This window comes from Anarhichas minor, unplaced genomic scaffold (assembly GCF_050575085.1).
Source record: "Anarhichas minor isolate MPS153535 unplaced genomic scaffold, ASM5057508v1 ptg000058l, whole genome shotgun sequence".
In the NCBI taxonomy this organism is placed as follows: domain Eukaryota; kingdom Metazoa; phylum Chordata; class Actinopteri; order Perciformes; family Anarhichadidae; genus Anarhichas; species Anarhichas minor.
The window spans coordinates 5,063,993-5,083,879 of record NW_027466504.1 but is presented as its reverse complement, the minus strand read 5'-3'; the positions used below and the strand labels follow the sequence as shown (position 1 = coordinate 5,083,879).

General features: G+C 42.8%; 2 protein-coding genes across 8 annotated transcripts in view; one reads left to right on the top strand and one right to left on the bottom strand.

Annotated features, from left to right (window-relative positions):
* The window catches only part of LOC142932588 (NLR family CARD domain-containing protein 3-like), a 216,297-nt gene extending 204,852 nt beyond the window's left edge, over positions 1 to 11,445 (top strand). For 4 of the 7 annotated variants that reach the window (XM_076076509.1, XM_076076508.1, XM_076076507.1 and 1 more), the window contains 8 exons: positions 375 to 453; positions 609 to 837; positions 1,001 to 2,801; positions 2,899 to 3,072; positions 3,462 to 3,635; positions 7,261 to 7,434; positions 10,310 to 10,356; positions 10,490 to 11,445. In XM_076076509.1, the coding sequence (XP_075932624.1) occupies positions 375 to 453; positions 609 to 837; positions 1,001 to 2,801; positions 2,899 to 3,072; positions 3,462 to 3,635; positions 7,261 to 7,434; positions 10,310 to 10,356; positions 10,490 to 11,061 (3,250 nt within the window). In that variant the 3' untranslated portion in view covers positions 11,062 to 11,445. The other 3 variants (XM_076076512.1, XM_076076511.1, XM_076076513.1) reach the window with 3 other exon arrangements.
* The window catches only part of aifm2 (AIF family member 2), a 66,812-nt gene that overhangs the window by 13,844 nt on the left and 33,081 nt on the right, over positions 1 to 19,887 (bottom strand). The window lies entirely within an intron of this gene.

The window sequence follows — 19,887 nt, the reverse complement described above, 5'->3', positions numbered from 1 at the left end:
TTCTTCATTGAAACACATTCACACTGGGAGCTGCCCAGTACAACCAGTCCGACACTGAGACGCTCCACTGGAGCAGCTAGAGGTTCTGCGTGCCTTGCTCCAGGGCACTTCAGCAGTGTACAGTGAAGGAGGGAGAGCTACATGGAGGGCTTGGTGAGAGCTGTTGGGACTAAACCAAACTGACTGGTGAAGAAAACAGTGAGCTGAAAGACTGAGCTGTTGATTCTCAGTGGGATCAGCAGGACTAGTAAACCTTTACCACTACAGGGACTCATCTGATCCACATCCAGATATCACTTCATGGACCTTTACCTTGTGTTGGTCTCTGTGTGGACAAACACAATGTGAGCTAATTCTTCATGATTCCTCCACAGAGAGGACCAGGAGAGCTCAGAGGTTCCCAGAGGTCAGTCTGCCCAGCAGCATCAAACACACCTGGACTCCATATTTATGGTCTGTACATGTACAACTACTTTTACATCTATTCTGTTCACAATCATCTCCATGCTGCACTTTGTAGACCAGTGGATTGTCAGTCTGTCCAACATGGATCTGATGTTTGGTTCCATGGTTTTAGTTTGTGTCATTCATAGAATATTCTGTTCCAGCTGCTGGAGGACAACATCGTCACTTTTGTGAAGAACGAGCTGAAGAAGATCCAGAAGGTTGTGAGTTCAGATTACCCAGAATGCTTAGAGAGTCAGAGGGAGGATGAGGAGGTGTTGGACGGTGAGGATGAAGAGCAGAGGAGGAGCAGCAGAGAGGCATTTGTGAAGATCACACTGCACTTCCTGAGGAGAATGAAGCAGGAGGAACTGGCTGACTGTCTGCAGAGCAGTAAGAGGATTTCTCTGAAGATTTAACATGCTGGATAAATGGGACATTTCATAAAGTCTCAAGAGATGGACCAAAATATATTCATAGACTCATTCTTTGAGGAAATGACATGTTGAAATCTATTCTTTGACTCATTGATCTTCTTTGTTGTGTGTTCATTCAGGATTTTCTGCTGCAGTTTGTCAGCGTGAACTCAAATCTAACCTGAAGAAGAAGTTCCAGTGTGTGTTTGAGGGGATCGCTAAAGCAGGAAACCCAACCCTTCTGAATCAGATCTACACAGAGCTCTACATCACAGAGGGAGGGACTGCAGAGGTCAATGATGAACATGAGGTCAGACAGATTGAAACAGCATCCAGGAAACCACACAGACCAGAAACAACCATCAGACAAGAAGACATCTTTAAAGCCTCACCTGGAAGAGAGAAACCAATCAGAACAGTGATGACAAAGGGAGTGGCTGGCATTGGGAAAACAGTCTTAACACAGAAGTTCACTCTGGACTGGGCTGAAGACAAAGCCAACCAGGACATACAGTTCACATTTCCATTCACTTTCAGAGAGCTGAATGTGCTGAAAGAGAAACAGTACAGCTTGGTGGAACTTGTTCATCACTTCTTCAGTGAAACCAAAGAAGCAGGAATCTGCAGGTTTGAAGAGTTCCTGGTTCTGTTCATCTTTGACGGTCTGGATGAGTGTCGACTTCCTCTGGACTTCCACAACAATGAGATCCTGACTGATGTTACTGAGTCCACCTCAGTGGATGTGCTGCTGACAAATCTCATCATGGGGAAACTGCTTCCCTCTGCTCGCCTCTGGATAACCACACGACCTGCAGCAGCCAATCAGATCCCTCCTGAGTGTGTCGACATGGTGACAGAGGTCAGAGGGTTCACTGACCCACAGAAGGAGGAGTACTTCAGGAAGAGATTCAGAGATGAGAAGCAGGCCAGCAGGATCATCTCCCACATCAAGACCTCACGAAGCCTCCACATCATGTGCCACATCCCAGTCTTCTGCTGGATCACTGCTACAGTTCTGGAGGATGTGTTGAAGACCAGAGAGGGAGGAGAGCTGCCCAAGACCCTGACTGAGATGTACATCCACTTCCTGGTGGTTCAGTCCAAACTGAAGAAGGTCAAGTATGATGGAGGAGCTGAGACAGATCCACACTGGAGTCCAGAGAGCAGGAAGATGACTGAGTCTTTGGGAGAACTGGCTTTTGATCAGCTGCAGAAAGGCAACCTGATCTTCTATGAATCCGACCTGACAGAGTGTGGCATCGATATCAGAGCAGCCTCAGTGTACTCAGGAGTGTTCACACAGATCTTTAGAGAGGAGAGAGGACTGTACCAGGACAAGGTGTTCTGCTTCGTCCATCTGAGTGTTCAGGAGTTTCTGGCTGCTCTTCATGTCCATCTGACCTTCTTCAACTCTGGTTTCAATCTGCTGTCAGAAGAACAACCAACATCCACGTCTAAAGTCTTTAGAGACAAACCTGAACCAAAACTTTTCTACCAGAGTGCTGTGGACAAGGCCTTACAGAGTCCGAATGGACACCTGGACTTGTTCCTCCGCTTCCTCCTAGGTCTTTCACTGGAGACCAATCAGACTCTCCTACGAGGTCTGCTGACACAGACAGGAAGTAGCTTACAGACCAATCAGAGAACCGTCCAGTACATCAAGAAGAAGATCAGTGAGAATGTGTCTCCAGAGAAAAGCATCAATCTGTTCCACTGTCTGAATGAACTGAATGATCGTTCTCTAGTGGAGGAGATCCAACAGTCCCTGAGTTCAGGACTTCTCTCCACAGAAGAACTGTCTTCTGCTCAGTGGTCAGCTCTGGTCTTCATCTTACTGTCATCAGGAAAAGATCTTGACGTGTTTGACCTGAAGAAATACTCTGCTTCAGAGGCGGCTCTTCTGAGGTTGCTGCCAGTGGTCAAAGCCTCCAACAAAGCTCTGTAAGTACAGAGAGAGTTAGATTCATATATCATAACTTAAATACGCTGCTATCTTTTCTACTCATTGCTTATTTTTTCTTCATCATTGTCTCTTCAGACTGAGTGGCTGTAACCTCTCAGAGAGAAGCTGTGAAGCTCTGTCCTCAGTTCTCAGTTCCCAGTCCTCTAGTCTGAGAGAAATGGACCTGAGTAACAACGACCTGCAGGATTCAGGAGTGAATCTGCTGTCTGCTGGACTGGAGAGTCCACACTGTAAACTGGAAACTCTCAGGTAGTTTTTCATTTTTTATTTCTGCTTTAGAACGTAACCGACATGAAATCAGAATATGAAGTTTAATTTCTCTTTTTCCCTCACTTCGTTCTCCCTCTCTCTCTCTCTCAAATGAGTCTTGAAGGCGACAGAAAAGCCTAACTTTGTATTTAACACGAATGACAAACATTAAATATCTAACCCTCATCCTGATATTGATAGTACTACAGTAGAGAACAATTAACTGAATCTTTTATCGTGTTTAGAGTAGAACAGTAAGAATTTTATCCACTTTCACTGAACAAATTCTTTGTTCTTTCTGATTGTACTTTAGTCCAGACTCATTATCAAAGAGGATTTCTTTTTAACACAAATGTTATTTTTCTTCTTGTTGATTGTTGTCTCTTCAGACTGAGTGACTGTAACCTCTCAGAGAGAAGCTGTGAAGATCTTTCCTCAGTTCTCAGCTCTCAGTCCTCTAGTCTGAGAGAGCTGGACCTGAGTAACAACGACCTGCAGGATTCAGGAGTGAAGCTGCTTTCTGCTGGACTGAAGAGTCCACACTGGACACTGGGAACTCTCAGGTCAGATCAAGTTATTTTGTCTTCAATGATTTAAATGTCTCTAAACTATCAGCTCCATACAATGTCAATAGCCTCTCTCTTTCTGAATCTTCGAATTTGTTCATCAGGATTTCAGATTTGTCACAAACTGGGCCGAACGGCCATGACAAAAAAGGGAGACTCATTCAATGGAACAGTTGATTAATTATTTATTAAGTTTAAAGTAATGTAAAAGACAAACATAAACTAACAGTGACATGTGAAGTCAGCCATTTCAGCAGTGTAGGTGAGTGGGTGCGTGTAAAGTGTATATGCAGTGTTTTATAGTGTAGAAACGAACCATAACCGCAACAGAAACCAAAGTGGGTGTATCAGGAAGGAGCGAGAGCCCAACTGAGAATCCAGAGGGTTTTTGTACTGAGTGCTCTGGCACACAGGGCCAGTGTTGCAAATGGCCTCAGGTGCTTCCACTCTGCCTGACGACCCTCTGCCACACCCACCTCCACACCTGCAAGGAAGGCAACCAAACGAACATGCAGAGAGGGTCGTCACACCCCCCCCCCCCATAAGACGGGGGTCCCACAGGACCACCACAACAGCAAACAAACTAGGAGATAAACAACCCATTTAACCTCATGAGGGTCCCTTCATTTTTCAGTCGACCAGAAAACAACCCCTCATCAGAATCCAGAACAGCATCGCCCATACTCAACTGAACCTGCATCCACGTTATCAGCCCCCACAGGACTCCATGACATTGGTTCCTGCTGGACCAATGTCATGCGCACTAGAAGAGTGAGCATAATAGGGTTTAAGCAAGTTAACCTGGAACAATTTAATAGGTTTCCTGCGACCGCGAGCTGAAATCAAATAATTCTTGTCCGAGATGCGTTTGACCACTGTAAATGGACCACAAAACTTAGCCTGGAAGGGTGAAGTCACCAACGGACAAAGAGCCAAAACTTGATCACCGGCACTAAACTCATGCATCTCAGCTTGAGGACCATACCTCTTCTTCATTTTAGCTTGTGATGCAGCCAACATTTCCTTTACCAGCTCCCCCGCAGAATAAAGTTGATGTCTAAACCCATTCACATACTCAATAAGATTGGTGGGCGGACCTGACTCCTTCCAATCATCCATAAACACAGACAATGGACCCCGGACAGTGTAGCCAAACACTAGATCATTTGGGCTAAACCCTGTACTGTCCTGTAGGCCTACAACCTCCCGTGCAGCTAACAGCAACCACGGTAGCCCATCTTCCCAGTCCCCAGCTAGCTCAGTGCAATATGAGCGCAAAAGAGACTTGAGTTTTTGGTGAAACCGCTCCAAAGCACCCCGACTCCGTGTGTGATAAGCAGACGACTGGTTAAGTCTGATAACTAGCAGTTTTAACACTTGGGCCATCAGGTGAGAAGAAAAATGTGATCCCTGGTCACTTTGTATGACTCTAGGGATGCCAAACACAGTTATGAATTGCCTCAGGGCCCTAACCACAGATTCTGCATTTATTGTTCGCAGAGGATACGCTGCCGGGTACCCGGTGCTTTGATACATAACAGTCAGTAAATACTGGCTACCAGACTTCGCATGGGGCAGCGGCACCACACAATCAATGATTAGGTACTCAAACGGCTGACTGATAGCTGGAATCGGCTCCAGTGGTGCAGGTTCAGTGACCTGATTACGACTCATCGATCGAGTAACTGCACATGGAGGGAGAACTTCAGAAAAGTTTAGAACACTCTCAGGCTGTTCTGAGGCTGAAGGAAAGGGAATGACTATCGGAGGAGGAGGCACATCTGCCCATACGACTGCCAGCCAGGTCGTTTCCCAAAATGATGTCAATCCCTTCCACTGGTAACACTGGTCTCACCCCAATAGGAACTCTGCCCTGCACCAAGCCACAGTCTAGATCCAGCATATGCACCGGGACAGGCAACACCCTCAACCCCATTCCTCGCATCAGGATTTTATCCCCTGTATCGGTCTCATCTGAAAATGACAAAATAGAGTCTCGAACATAGGAGTTGAAAGCACCCGTATCCCTCAAAATCTTAACGGGCACCTTAATGTCACTACCAGTCTGTGTTACAAACCCTTCTGAGACAAAAGGCCGATAGGACTCATCTGGGCCTCCAACCACACCAGATTCTGCATGCCCACACTCCCACAGGACCAGGAACACTTACAACCAGTGCAGCAGGTTTTAGCCGCCCACCTAAGTATTGGACAGTCCTGTTTCCAGTGGCCTGCCTCACGGCAGTAATTGCATGCATCTTCTCCCATTTCAGGCGCTCCACCTGGAAAACCCCCGAAGCGACCAGATGACTTAACACCTCCATCATTCTGCAACACAGGCTCCCACACGGGCTCACCGAGCCGGCTTTTATGAATGAGCACGTACTCAGCCAATCCCGCAGCCTGGTTGGCAGTTGTAACCTTACGCTCCGTAAGATATGTGGCAACACGACTGGGCAGAGAGTTCTTAAACTGTTCCAAGAAAACCAGATTATACAAACTTCCAAAATCATTAGCATCAGAAGACATACACCAACAATTGAAATTATTTGTCAGCTCCCTCGCAAACTCCATATGAGACTGGTTGAACCTTTTTTCCCAACATCCTAAAACACTGTCGATATGCTTCAGGAACCAACTCATATGTCATCAGTACAGCATCCTTGACTGATTTATAAGTTAGATCATTATCTAAAGCTGCATATGCCTCCTGGGCTTTTCCTGACAACACACACTGCAACAGCAAGGTTTGCTCAGAGTCTGACCAATTTCTTGCCTGTGCAATCTGCTCAAACAGTGAGAAAAACGCATCCGGATCCTTCTCGTTAAACTTAGGTAAGCGATGCAAATTACTCACAATATCCCGAGAATGAGATGAACCATTTTCCGCATGAAAAACATCTCCAGAAAGCTTACCATCTCTGACTAATGCCATCTTTTCCTGTTCTATTTTGTACCGCAACTGCTCAATTTCCATTTGTTTCTCCACTTCCACTCTTTGTTTCTCCTTCTCATGAGAAAACTGCAACAAAAGCAATTATTTTTGCTGCTCAAAGGTAAGGTTCCCTGATGGAACTGAAAGTGCCGGTGCTGCTATTGGCTGACCCAGTCCCTCTTGTTTAGCCACCAGCATCCCTCTCTCAACCAACTGCTTTTTAACCATAGCCGTTACATTTTCTTCAAGCCGTTTATCACCAACACCACTTAGATCAATATCATACTCTTCTGCAATCTTGAAGAGCTGATCTCTAGAGCAACGATCCAGAACCTCCTCGCATGGAGCATCAACAAAGTCCTATACCCCTGCCATAATAGACCAGGTCAAAGGGCCAGTGATGCAAATGGCCTCAGGTGCTTCCACTCTGCCTGATGACCCTCTGCCACACCCACCTCCACACCTGCAAGGAAGGCAGCCAAACGAACAGGCAGAGAGGGTCGTCACAAGAACAATTAACTGAATCTTTTATCGTGTTTAGAGTAGAACAGTAAGAATTTTATCCACTTTCACTGAACAAATTATCTTTGTTCTTTCTGATTGTACTTTAGTCCAGACTCATTATCAAAGAGGATTTATTTTTAACACAAATGTTATTTTTCTTCTTGTTGATTGTTATCTCTTCAGACTGAGTGACTGTAACCTCTCAGAGAGAAGCTGTGAAGATCTTTCCTCAGTTCTCAGCTCTCAGTCCTCTAGTCTGAGAGAGCTGGACCTGAGTAACAACGACCTGCAGGATTCAGGAGTGAAGCTGCTGTCAGCTGGACTGAAGAGTCCACACTGGACACTGGGAACTCTCAGGTCAGATCAAGTTATTTTGTCTTCAATGATTTAAATGTCTCTAAACTATTAGCTCCATGCAATGTAAATAGCCTCTCTCTTTCTGAATCTTCAAATTTGTTCATCAGGATTTCAGATTTCATGAACCCCTTTTTCACCAGGAAATTAACCAGAACTATGGAACCAGAGGAACTAATCTCAGAGACTAAACTAGGGTCCACAAGTCATTTTTGTGAATTGCTGTTTGTGTTTCCACTCTATTGTAAGAACCTTGTAGAACAGAAAAATGTGATCCACGGTGGATTAAATTACAATGGTGGTGTTTGAAACCGTTTACATTCACAATAAAAAGAGAAAGAAAGAGAGAGAAAGTTCTCTTTCTCTCTCTTTCTTTCGTGTCAAACAATAGTTGGATGTTTTGATGCTCGTCATCTGCCACCAGAGTGTGTTGCCTGATGTGGTTGATTTTCGATGTCGATGCTCAGCTTCATTGACTTCATGACTTTTGTTATAACTCTAACGGCTGGCTCAATCACTGTTATCTATTTGACTCATGGTGAGACACCACATGATCTCACTATTAGCAACTCAGTGACAAACACCCACAAAACACAAGAAAGATTGGATTTTCTTCAGTTCACCCAGGTATATTTGCATCACACAGAGTACAAGTACACCGAGCTGTCCAGAAATTATTGTAAAAAGACAAACAGACAAAGAAACAATCTGTTTAAACCGTCTTGATAAATCATCACAATAAGAATGTTTTGCTGTTTTAAAGGAGAATAGTTTTACCTGGTTTTGGTTTGTTTTGCACTGAGAGCCAGTTCCCTGGATGATAAGGGTCAACTTGTTGAAACTACAGGTAACAGTCGGCCACAGACGCTCAGTGAAGAACCAACAGCTGATTGTGGACATGGTGTGTCAGAGCCCAAAGAGGTTTATTTAGGACTGAACCAAAGTTATAGGGGGACACAGGCAGTGCTCTGTGGCTGCAGACGGACTTGAACTGTAATGTTTTCACCCTCAGATTACAGATAATAGAAACCAGTGTTAACTGTTGCTAGGAGACGGGATGTGAACAGCAGTGTCAAAGTCAGACACTTTGTACATCCAACCATCCCCCCGACCTCCTCCATCAGAGGGTTTGTGGTGTTGTAGTGATTTCAGGCTACTTTCTCCTTTACTTCCTTTACTACCACTGTTCACTACCTGCTCAGCAGCAAACAGCAGACAGACTCAGTTAGAGACTAGCTGGTGAACATAGTGGAGCATTTAGCAGCTACAGAGACAGATATTTCCCTCAGGAGGTGGTGAAGACCTAAAAGAGAGAGAATATTGGACTTCCATTCATCAGGTGACACAAACACAAAGAGTCCTGATGAATCATCATGTTGATGTGTAACTGCCGGATGTGGAAGCAGCTGGTTGATATCATGTTAGACACAACTACTTTCTTTCAATCATTTTATTTTCAGTTTATATAGTTTACACACCACATGTTACCCCCAAAAAGAACAGCACATAACATACCTGCTAACTATACAAACAATCAGACTCAGACACAAAAAAAAAAATCGAGACACAACAAACCAAAACAAACATAAATCATCACCCTCCATATTGACCCTGCAATAACAATTCAATATTAATTGCGGCTAACTATACAGACACCACAGTTGTAGATCATCATCGTCCATATTATACCTGTCACAACAATTAAATAATATTAAATATTGTGGACTTTTCCCTTCACCAGCTCACTTGGATCCCACGTTGCAAAACCTATTCGTATGGTTTCGGCATAGTCCTCTCCAATAAAATCCATAACAGGGTTCCAAACAGAGAAGAACCCATTAATGTCTCCTTGGAGAACATGTGTGAGCCTCTCCAATGGGAGTAGATGTAGAACATTATAAAGCCAACTTGAAACAGATGGTTGTGCGCCGTCTAGCCAATACTGTAAGATTGATAACCGTGCACAGAATGATAGAAGACTAAGAATTCTGTTATATCTGTTTAATTCTGGTGAGGCAGCGTCTAGGCCTAGGATGCATTGTACAGGATTGAGCTCAATAGGACACTGTGTTATGGAGGATACTTGGTTACCAATTTCAACCCAAAATGTATGAATTTCTGGACAGAGCCACATTAAATGCACATAGGTGCCTACATGCTGGTGACACCTTCCACATACATCTGTGTGGGGCTGAGTGAGCTCTCTCCATTACCTGCTGTAATTCTCCATTGAGTCCGCCTTCTGTTTCAGCTCACTGTTTTCTTTTTCAATGTGACTGATGCAGGTTTTTAATTCCTCAATGTCGTCTTCGTTGCAGCTGACTCTTTGTTGTACTGCAGTGATTTGGTGTTTACCTCTTATATTATATATATATACTGTATATAAAAGATAATAATTAATATCACCACCGTATTAATGGTTTCAGTAGAAGCATCAAGCCGTGATATTAAGTCTGTTTTACACTGGCTGATTGCGTCCATAAGCGACTGAAGGGAGACTTGACTTTGGTTTAGATGTCAGAGATTTCACAGGTAATCAGCTACTTGTTCAGTAGTTTAAAGGTCCACAAGTGGACAAAGAAATCAATTGATGCAGGTTTAAACATTTGATTTATTGACTGACTGGTAGAGGAAACTGAGTCTGAAATGGATGATGATTGTCAATATAATACTGATAATAATAATAATAATATATCATGAATAAGTGAACATAATGGGCTGTTGTCATCGGGCCAATCAGAAGAAGCACCAGTGAAGTAAAAGAGTATGAGCTGATTAATAATAAGTGCTCCATGTGAACATGAATAACAAAGCTCTGTGTGTGAGAGCGATGTAATGTCCATGTTTCATGCTGCTCTGACCCCCCTCCTCCTTTCAGGGTGGAGCCTGCTGGAGTCCGATGGTTCAGACCAGGTCTGAGGAAGTGTAAGTGTGCTTTGAATTTGATTCATGAAAACAAAGCATCTTCAAACTGTGACATCACTCATTCACTTCTCTGATGTCATCATCAAACTAGATTAATAACTGCAGCTGTATTGTGTCTTGTTCTCTCCATCAGATTCCTGTGAACTCACACTCGACACAAACACAGTGAACAGAAACCTCAAACTGTCTGACAACAACAGGAAGGTGACACATGTGGAGAAGGATCAGTCATATCCTGATCATCCAGACAGATTTGATTTCTGTCATCAGCTGCTGTGTAGAACTGGTCTGACTGGTCGCTGTTACTGGGAGGTCAAGTGGAGAGGAGGCGTTTCTATATCAGTGAGTTACAGAGGAATCAGAAGGAGAGGAGACAGTGAAGACTGTTTGTTTGGAAGGAACGATCAGTCCTGGAGTCTGGAGTGCTCTGATGATGGTTACTGTGTTCGTCACAATAACACAAGAACACCCATCACCACCTCCTCCTCCTCCTCCTCCTCCTCCTCCTCCTCTCGTAGAGTAGCAGTGTATGTGGACTGTCCTGCTGGCTCTCTGTCCTTCTACAGAGTCTCCTCTGACACACTGATCCACCTCCACACCTTCAACACCACATTCACTGAACCTCTTTATCCTGGCTTTGGGTTTGGGTTTGGGTTCAGGTTCTGGTCCAGGTCTGTTTCCTCAGTGTCTCTGTGTTCTCTGTAGGAGGGAGAGTCTCCTCCTGCTAGAGAAACCTTCTCTCTGCTGACCAGATAGTTCAGTGTGTACAGGATCACACACAGCTGGTGTGAGTTAGAGAATGTGATTAGGAGTTTATCCTCAGGGTGGTGTTTGTAGTGTTCTCTCTCCAGTATGCTAGAGGTTGATGAAACAATACTCTGAACAGAGTGATGTAACTTCAACAACCTTACTCTCATTCTTGAAGGTCGTACATCTTATGTGTCCAAACAGAACATCATGTGTTCCTTGGATTCCCTGGAGAGAGCAAGTCTCACTATATTACAACCCTCTCTGATCTCTAAATGAACATAGATGTGTTATTAGCAATACTATAAATGAACTGAAATAAAAAAGTCTCCGTATTTTAAACTCAAAGTGTCCATGAGTCTTTTCTTCTTCTACTAACAATGTGTTACTTTGCAGTGATATTTGATCAACAATCTCTTGATTTCTCCAGAAGTCACAAAGTACCTGCTGAACATGGTGCATCCAGATAAATGTTCTTCTCTTGGTGATGAAGACCTTCATCATCTGGAGGGTCTGGAGTTTATGGTCAGATAATGCGCTATGTTGAAATATTAATCAGACAAGTTTTAATATTTATTTTGGGTAAATTACTAATTACATATGATATAAATCAGGACATAAAAATATGATAATTACCATAGTTGATGAATTACTTAATCATATTAAGCGATAAAGAAATAATCATTAGGTGTTTATTCTGTTTATTACAGAGGATTATAAAAACAAAATAATATAATATTACAATAATCATTAGATTTTTTAAATATATACTGTATATATATATATATACACAGACACACACATAAAATATAGCCTATATTCCATCAGAAAAACATTGCAGCCAACAATCATCTTTTTGGAATTCATTAAGTGTGTGTGTGTGTGTGTGCATGCGTGTGTATATATGAGTGTGTGTCTGTGTGTTTGTGCATATGTATGTGTGTAGGTGTATATGTGTATAATAAAATGTAGTAAATAAAAGTTGTATCTGATGAACTTTAACTGAGCTCTGTGACTTTCCAACAATACGTGTTAATAACAGTGACTCTAACATGATAAAGGTGATTGTTTGTTCACTATATGATCAGTATTTAGTACATTGTGTGTAGAATGATGGATTTGGGACACAGACTGTGGTGTTGTTCATCCAGCAGGGGGCGTCCTCTCACTGCACATCAAGTCTCAGAGTCCTGAACAACTGAACAAGTTTGGACTAAAGATTCAAACTAATTATAAACTTTAATTAAATTAAACAAGGAAATAAACTGACGCATTCAGTCGTTAGATTTAATTCGATTTTAATCTTAAAGAAATAAATAAACTGTGACTGAGTGTGTGTTGGAGGTTATATACACATGTAGTATACATGTGTGTGACATTTTCCTTATTAAAATCACCATTTCTTCATCCTTCTGCTCCCCGTGTCTCTGTGTTTGGGTCCATCTCCTGCTACCTTTTTGCCTTAACTTGACAGAAGGAACCAACCGAAAATATGGACTCAGCAGATGGATGGTTTAAAGAGGAGCTCTATAACCTGAGTTATTCCCTCTTTTGTTTTCATGGAGCGTGGAGGAGATCTGTGTTGAGATTGGTGAGCAGGAAGACATCAGCAATGTTATGAATGGCAGTGGTGGGCCGTCAGGGCCTAAACAGAATCACAAAGTTATAGCTATTTTATTATTTAATCATTTTTCATAAATACACTACATGTATTCTAATTATTTTTCCCATTATCTTATTTTCTCATTGCACAGCTACTGTCCTCCTCTGTTGCTCTGCTTCCAGCCTGCAGCGCTGCTTCCAGTGCAGCTTGTTTTAAGGAGAGCTTTTATCCAATCAGATTTCACCTCGATGTCTCGAAAAGGTTCAAAGTTGCTTCATGTTAACAGAAGAATTGTTAGAATCTCATAGTTTGTTAAATAAAAGGTTCAAATAGTTGTTAAATATTGTGTAAATATCAAATAATCTTATATTTCCTCTTTCTGAATTCCCTGAAAAGAAATGTTAGAATATTATTAATTTGAACAAACAACTCATATAATCAATGACTAATAAATCATAAAGCTGTGAGCTGCAGCAGCTTAACAGAAGTTAGAGAACAGGAGAGTCAGAAGGTGTTAATAGATCTCGGTCTGTTCACATCCACACAGTCCTGACAAGAGCTCTAATTAGGCCACAAGTGGAAGCAGCTGTGTGGGTGAACCAGGCTTCACTAAAGAAAACCAAAGGCTCAGATATTATCAACATATTACCAGTCGAACAAGTTCAGAATACAGAAACAAAAGGTTAAAGGGCTTTTTAAACCTCATCACACCTCAATGTAAGTGTCACAGAAACGTTGGAGAGAAAAGTAGTCCCAAACCAGACACTTTTCTCTCTTTTATTATTCAAATAAAGAAAATGTGTCCACATTGTGATCCACTTTTCAGCTGCTCAGTATGATGTATTGAGTCACCGTATATTGTTACATCCCCAGTGAAATATGTTCCATATACTGTCGTTGTTGACTGTCACAACAGGCCGAACGTTGTAGGATAAACTGGATATCTTAGAGAAATAGAGCAAAGAGGAAATCCTGCTTAAGTCATTTATTGTATTAATGACATTTCAATCAGTCAACAAAGGTCACCTTCCCTTGTTTCCCTCATTATTTGGAGAAGATACGCTCCTTCAGGACGTCGTAGCAGACCTCCACCACCTGAGGGCGCAGCAGAACAAGACGTGTTAGGGAAGACAACTGTAGTCCTGACTCTCCTCTTTCTGATGTACATGTACAGTGCCTTGCATAAGTATTCACCCCTCTTGGATGTTTCATCCTTTTGTTGCTTTTATACATGAAATCATGGTCAGTATAATTTGGCTTTTTTGACAAGAATTTGCAAAAAAAAACCTCTTTAATATCAAAGTGAAAACAGATTTTTACAAAATAATGTCAATTAATTTAAAATATATAAGGTAAAGTAAATGATTGCATAAGTATTCACCCCCTTCAGGTCAGTGTTTAGTAGATGCACCTTTGGCTGCAATCACAGCACTGAGTGTGTGTGTGGATGTGTCTCACTCAGGCTGGCACATCTGGACACTAAGATTTTTCTCTATTCTTCTTCAAAACAGCTCAAGCTCTGTCAGGCTGCTCAGGGATCGGGCGTGAACAGCTCTTTTCAAGTCCAGACACAAATTCTGGATTGGATTGAGGTCTGGGCTTTGACTTCCACTCCAGAACATTCACCTTGTGGTCTTTGAACCATTCTGTGGAGCTTTTGCTGTATGCTTGGGGTCGTTGTCTTGCTGGAGAATAAATCTTCTCCCAAGTCGTAGTTCTCTTGCAGACTGAGTCAGATTATCCTCCAGGATTTGGCGATATATTTTTCTGCATTCATGTTCCCCTCTACCTTTACAAGCCTTCCAGGGCCTGCTGCTGAGAAGCATCCCCAGAGCATGATGCTGCCACCACCATGCTTCACGGTGGAGATGGTGTGTTTGTGGTGATGTGCAGTGTTTGGTGTTCACCAAACATAGCGTCTAGTCTGATGGCCAAAAAGCTCAATTTTTCCAACATGCCTTTGAGTGAACTCCAGGCGAGATTTCATATGAGCTTTTTTTAACAGTGGCTTTCTCTTTGCCACTCTCCCATACAGCTTCGACTGGTGAAGAACCCAGGCAACAGTTGCTGTATGTACAGTCTCTCCCATCTGAGTCACTGAAGCTTTGAACTCCTTCAGAGTGGTCCTAGGTGTCTTGGTGTTCTCCCTCATCAGTCCTCTTCTTGCCCGGTCACTCAGTGTGTGAGGACGGCCAGCTCTAGGAGATTTAAACAAGTGCCATACTCCTTCCAATTCTTAATGATGGACTGAACTGAACTCTGTGGGATGTCCAGTGAGTTGGAAATCTTTTTGTAGCCATCTCCTGACTTGTACTTTTCAATGATCTTTTCTCTGAGTTGCATGGAGTGTTCTTTTGTCTTCATGTTGCAATTGTAGCAGGAATACCGATGAACCAGAGACTGGACCTCCCAGACACAGGTGTGTTTATACTACAATCACTTGACACACATCAACTGCACTCAGGTCATCTCCATTTCACTACGTGTGACACTGCTGGCATCAACTGGACTTCTGTTGAATTAGGTCAGTCACTTTAAAGGGGGTGAATATTTATGCAAACACTTATTTTACGCTATATATCTTTAATTAATTGACATTAGTTTGTAAAAAATCTGTTTTCACTTTGACATGAAAGAAGCTTTTTATTGATCATGATTTCATGTATAAAAGCAACAAAATGGGAAAACATCCAAGGGGGGTGAATACTTTTTATAGGCATTGTATATAATATGTGACTAGATGGATACTTCATGTATCCCCGGGGGAGATTGGTACGTCACATTTACAGCTCTGGAGGTGAATTCATGTCCTGTTTCAAAGTCAATCACAGTGTTGGAGTGTTGATGTTGTCAGTGATGAGGAGCTTTATGTTCTCAGGTTTGTTCCAGTGTGGAAGATGCTGTGGGTTAAACTTTAACACGTATCATATAAAGTCATATAAACATGATGCAGCTGATCTTTGAACTGAGTGCTGCAGGTTCAGACTGGTTTATTAAAGTGTTGGAGTGTGACAGCAGCCTGAAGACACTGAGGACTGATGAAGAAGAAGAATAGGATTTAGTCCTGATGGAGCTCATCGTCTCACGCATGTCAACAGAAAACTCTTTTTCTACAGACCTGGTCCAGACAGCAGAGAGCTGCAGAGTGTTGAAGTTCATGAGACGAAACTGAGTAAGTGAAACTTTAATTCATGACAGACGAGCTGCTCTTTGTTGGTTCATGTGTTGACCTCCTGTCTTTGATAATGAGTCCACAGCACAAAGTTGATCTGACAACAGATACTTGAAACTACAGCTGGCTGTCAGGAGTCACCAACCTTTTTTAAACTGAGAGCTACTTCAAGGGTACCGAGTAGTACAAAGGGCTACTTATTTGATACAAACTTCCTGAATAACAAAGTTGCACAGATCACCTTTTAATAATAATAATATATGTGAAGAGACTGTTTGATCACATGTCAGTTAATTATTCCTCACAATAATTATTAAGAATGATTTCCACAACAATGATGGTATAGCTCAGAGGTAGCCAACACGGTGCCCGCGGGCACCCTGTCGCCCGCAGGGACCACGTGAGTCGCCCGCGAGACATGTTCTAAAAATAGCACCATTGGAGCTCCGTCTAAAATTGTAGTTGCTGTTCTTTTTAATCAAAAACGCTTGCATTAGTGTAGATTTTAAAATGACAATATTTCTTGTCATATGAGAGTTGGGTACCCGGAGGCGCACGGCGGACAGCCAGGACGAGGCCACCGCACCGCACTAGGTTTTCAGGTTCCGAATCGCGGGCGCTTCCAGTTGGCGCCAGACGCGCGCCGCGAGTGCACCCTGTCGTCAGGTCTGGAAATCCTCGGAACAGGCCGCGGGGCAATAACTCAGGGGTGGCGGGGGTAGAGGCGAGGCAACGCAATCCGACCGAAAAGGCCCAGACTAGAGGTTTGAACGCGGGCGCCCGAAGACGCTCGCGCGCCTCGGAGGGTTGGATCCCCCGCTCGGCTATAGACGAGACTTTTTACTGGTTTCTTCGTGGAGAAAAAGGTACCGTTGGAAAAGCTGGTGTCGGTGACAACAGACGGGGCTCCCGCGATGACGGGCCGGCATGCGGCTTCATTGCGCAATGCAAAGGTGACCCAGTCTTCCCAAAATGTCTACATTACCACTGCATCATTCACCAGCAGGCGCTGTGTGCAAAAGTAACCGGCTTTAATCATGTGATGATTCAAAAATATCAGAGATGTGATACCTCTGACTTTCAAATGTTGAAACAGATTAACAGAAATAAAAGTTGCATGTTTAAATATGTATGTGTAGCCCGCGTTCAAACCTCTAGTCTGGGACTTTTCGGTCGGATTGCGTTGCCTCGCCTCTACCCCCGCCACCCCTGAGTTGTTGCCCCGCGGCCTGTTCCGAGGATTTACAGACCTGACGACAGGGTGCACTCGCGGCGCGCGTCTGGCGCCAACGGGAAGCGCCCGCGATTCGGAACCTGAAAACCTAGTGCGGTGCGGTGGCCTCGTCCTGGCTGTCCGCCGTGCGCCTCCGGGTACCCAACTCTCTTATGACAAGAAATATTGTCATTTTAAAATCTACACTAATGCAAGCGTTTTTGATTAAAAAAGAACAGCAACTACAATTTTAGACGGAGCTCCAATGGTGCTATTTTTAGAACATGTCTCGCGGGCGACTCACGTGGTCCCTGCGGGCGACAGGGTGCCCGCGGGCACCGTGTTGGCTACCTCTGCTTTAAAGTCTACATGCAGAAACAGATCCCATTTCCTGATGAGACACAAATCAAATGAGACTGAAGACTAATGATGAACCCGTCTGTCTGTCTTCATCAGGTGGCTGCAGCTTATCAGCAACATGAAAAGGTATCACACTCAACACTTCTCATTACATTTGATCCTGTTTTACCTTCAACATATTCATTCTTACTAACTTGATGTTGACTGTTTCTCTGCTCTTTCACTTGAACATTGACTCATAATAAACCTATAAATCTATAAAACAGATACAGTCGTTAGATTGAGTTCTGATACTGGACTAAAGTCTGGACTTTGATCCTTCAGGTATTTTATGAAGCTCATATTTCATGTTTATTGAGGCCTCTGTTGGTCAAAGTGCTCTCATAGATCAAATGACCAGTTCTACTCTGTTAATTAATAACTTCATAAGCTCAATGACAATGTATTATTATGTTGAACTTATCAGTCTATGAAGTGAGAACCAATGTATGCAGAGAGGTCTATAGACTAGTTGAAGAGGACTAGGGACTAGTTCTAGAGGACATTGTTGATGTTGTTCTACAGAGCTAGAGATACTAGGAGTAAATAAAGTTCATATTTCCACTATACAAGGATTCAAATGTATGAGAGTTACAGAATATAAATACCTCCGTATTTGGAGATGGGAAACTCACATTCACATATCCTTTCAACAATCTTGTCAATACATTACAACAAATAATTTCCCTATGTTTTATGGTAAAAGGATTATTGGTAAGTAACCTTCAAACATGGACTATGGACAGTTCAGGGCCATGATCATGGGCCACAGTCCGTCAGTGTGTACTGGTTTTAGCTGATTTTGTTTTTTTTTCTTTGTTTTTTAATCCTTAAATCCTCATTGACAACTCTGATATATATGAATAAATTAATTAATGGATAGCAGCAGAGATCTGGGGACTAGTTGCAACAATCTGGGGATTGATAGCAAATGTCTACTGACTTTTTGCAGATAGGGACAAGTTGCAGCAGTCTAGGGACTACTTTCAGAGGTCTAGTGACTAGTCTTTAACTAACTGCCATGAACATCTGTATGCAGATTATACAATATTGTGTTGTATTGCCCACACTAAACCTGCAAAATTGCTTTAACGCTCTCCAAGTTGCACTCAGTGATCTAAAACTCATATTGAAAGCACTACTTCAGTGTTCGGATAGATGACAAATTCTCATACTCAAAGGACCTTTATATGGTAAAAACAGAAAGAATAAAAGCAATTACAGTATGAACAAAAGAGATGACATAACAGTAAGGAACAAAAACAAAAACATATATAACTAGCTTCACGGGTTAACAGCAGATTTAAATAGGTGAGTTTTAAGTGATGGACAATGTCTGAGGTGTTTGGGGAGAGAGTTCCAGAGGGAGGGGGCAGCTATGGAGAAGACCCTGTCCCCCCAGGTCTGATGCTTGGACAGAGTAGGGGGGGGGGCAAGGAGGTTGGCGTCGGTGGATCTGAGGTGGCGGGTGGAGCGTTTCGATGCAGGAGGTCTAAAGGTATGAAGAGGTTCAGGGTTATGAAGGGCTTTGTATGTGATGAGGAGAGCCTTGAACTGGATTCTTTGCTGTATGGGGAACGAGTGGAGGTATTGAGGGACTGGGGGATTGCCTCTGCCTCTTCTCTTAAACCCTTGGATGAGGTTTATTTTTCTGCACTTAATTTTTTTACTGGTTGTGTTTATAGCACTCATCCCTGCTTCCTGTACGAAAAGTTGGTGGGACGTCCCTACAGAGAGAAGTAATACAAAATAGTATTAGTTTGTCTATAAAACCCAAATTGGTAAACTACCAGCTTACATCACGATGAATCTGGATCAGAACTTTGGATCTAATGTAACATGCTCCAGTGCTTAAGGTCCCATGAACAACTTCTGCTCTTGGGAAGTCAGCCTTTCCAGTCAGTGCTCCCATATCATGGAAAGAGCTCCAACACACATTGAGGATCAGTACTCTTCCAACCTGTTCAGAGCCACAATCATGAGCCACTGTGGGTTAGTGTGTACTGGTTCTAGCTGATTTTGTTGTCCTTAAATCCTCAATGATCACTCTAAGGGACTAGTTGCAGAGATCTGTGGACTAGTTGCAGAGGTCTGTTTCTCTGCTCTTTCACTTGAACATTGACTCATAATAATCCCATAAATCCATAAAACAGTTACAGTCGTTAGATTAAATTCTGATACTGGACTTAAATTCAGACTTTGATACCTCACTGATTTTACTACCAATAACTAATAATTATTAGTTATTATAAGTTATTGATGTTGCTGTATTGATACATTGAGGTTTATCATTTAGATTTCTATGTTATCTGCAGTCAGTGAGTTTTCTTTCACATTGAATCCAACAGAAACAAATAGGAGCATCTGTGAGTGTGAAGAGGATCAGCTGAGGGTTTC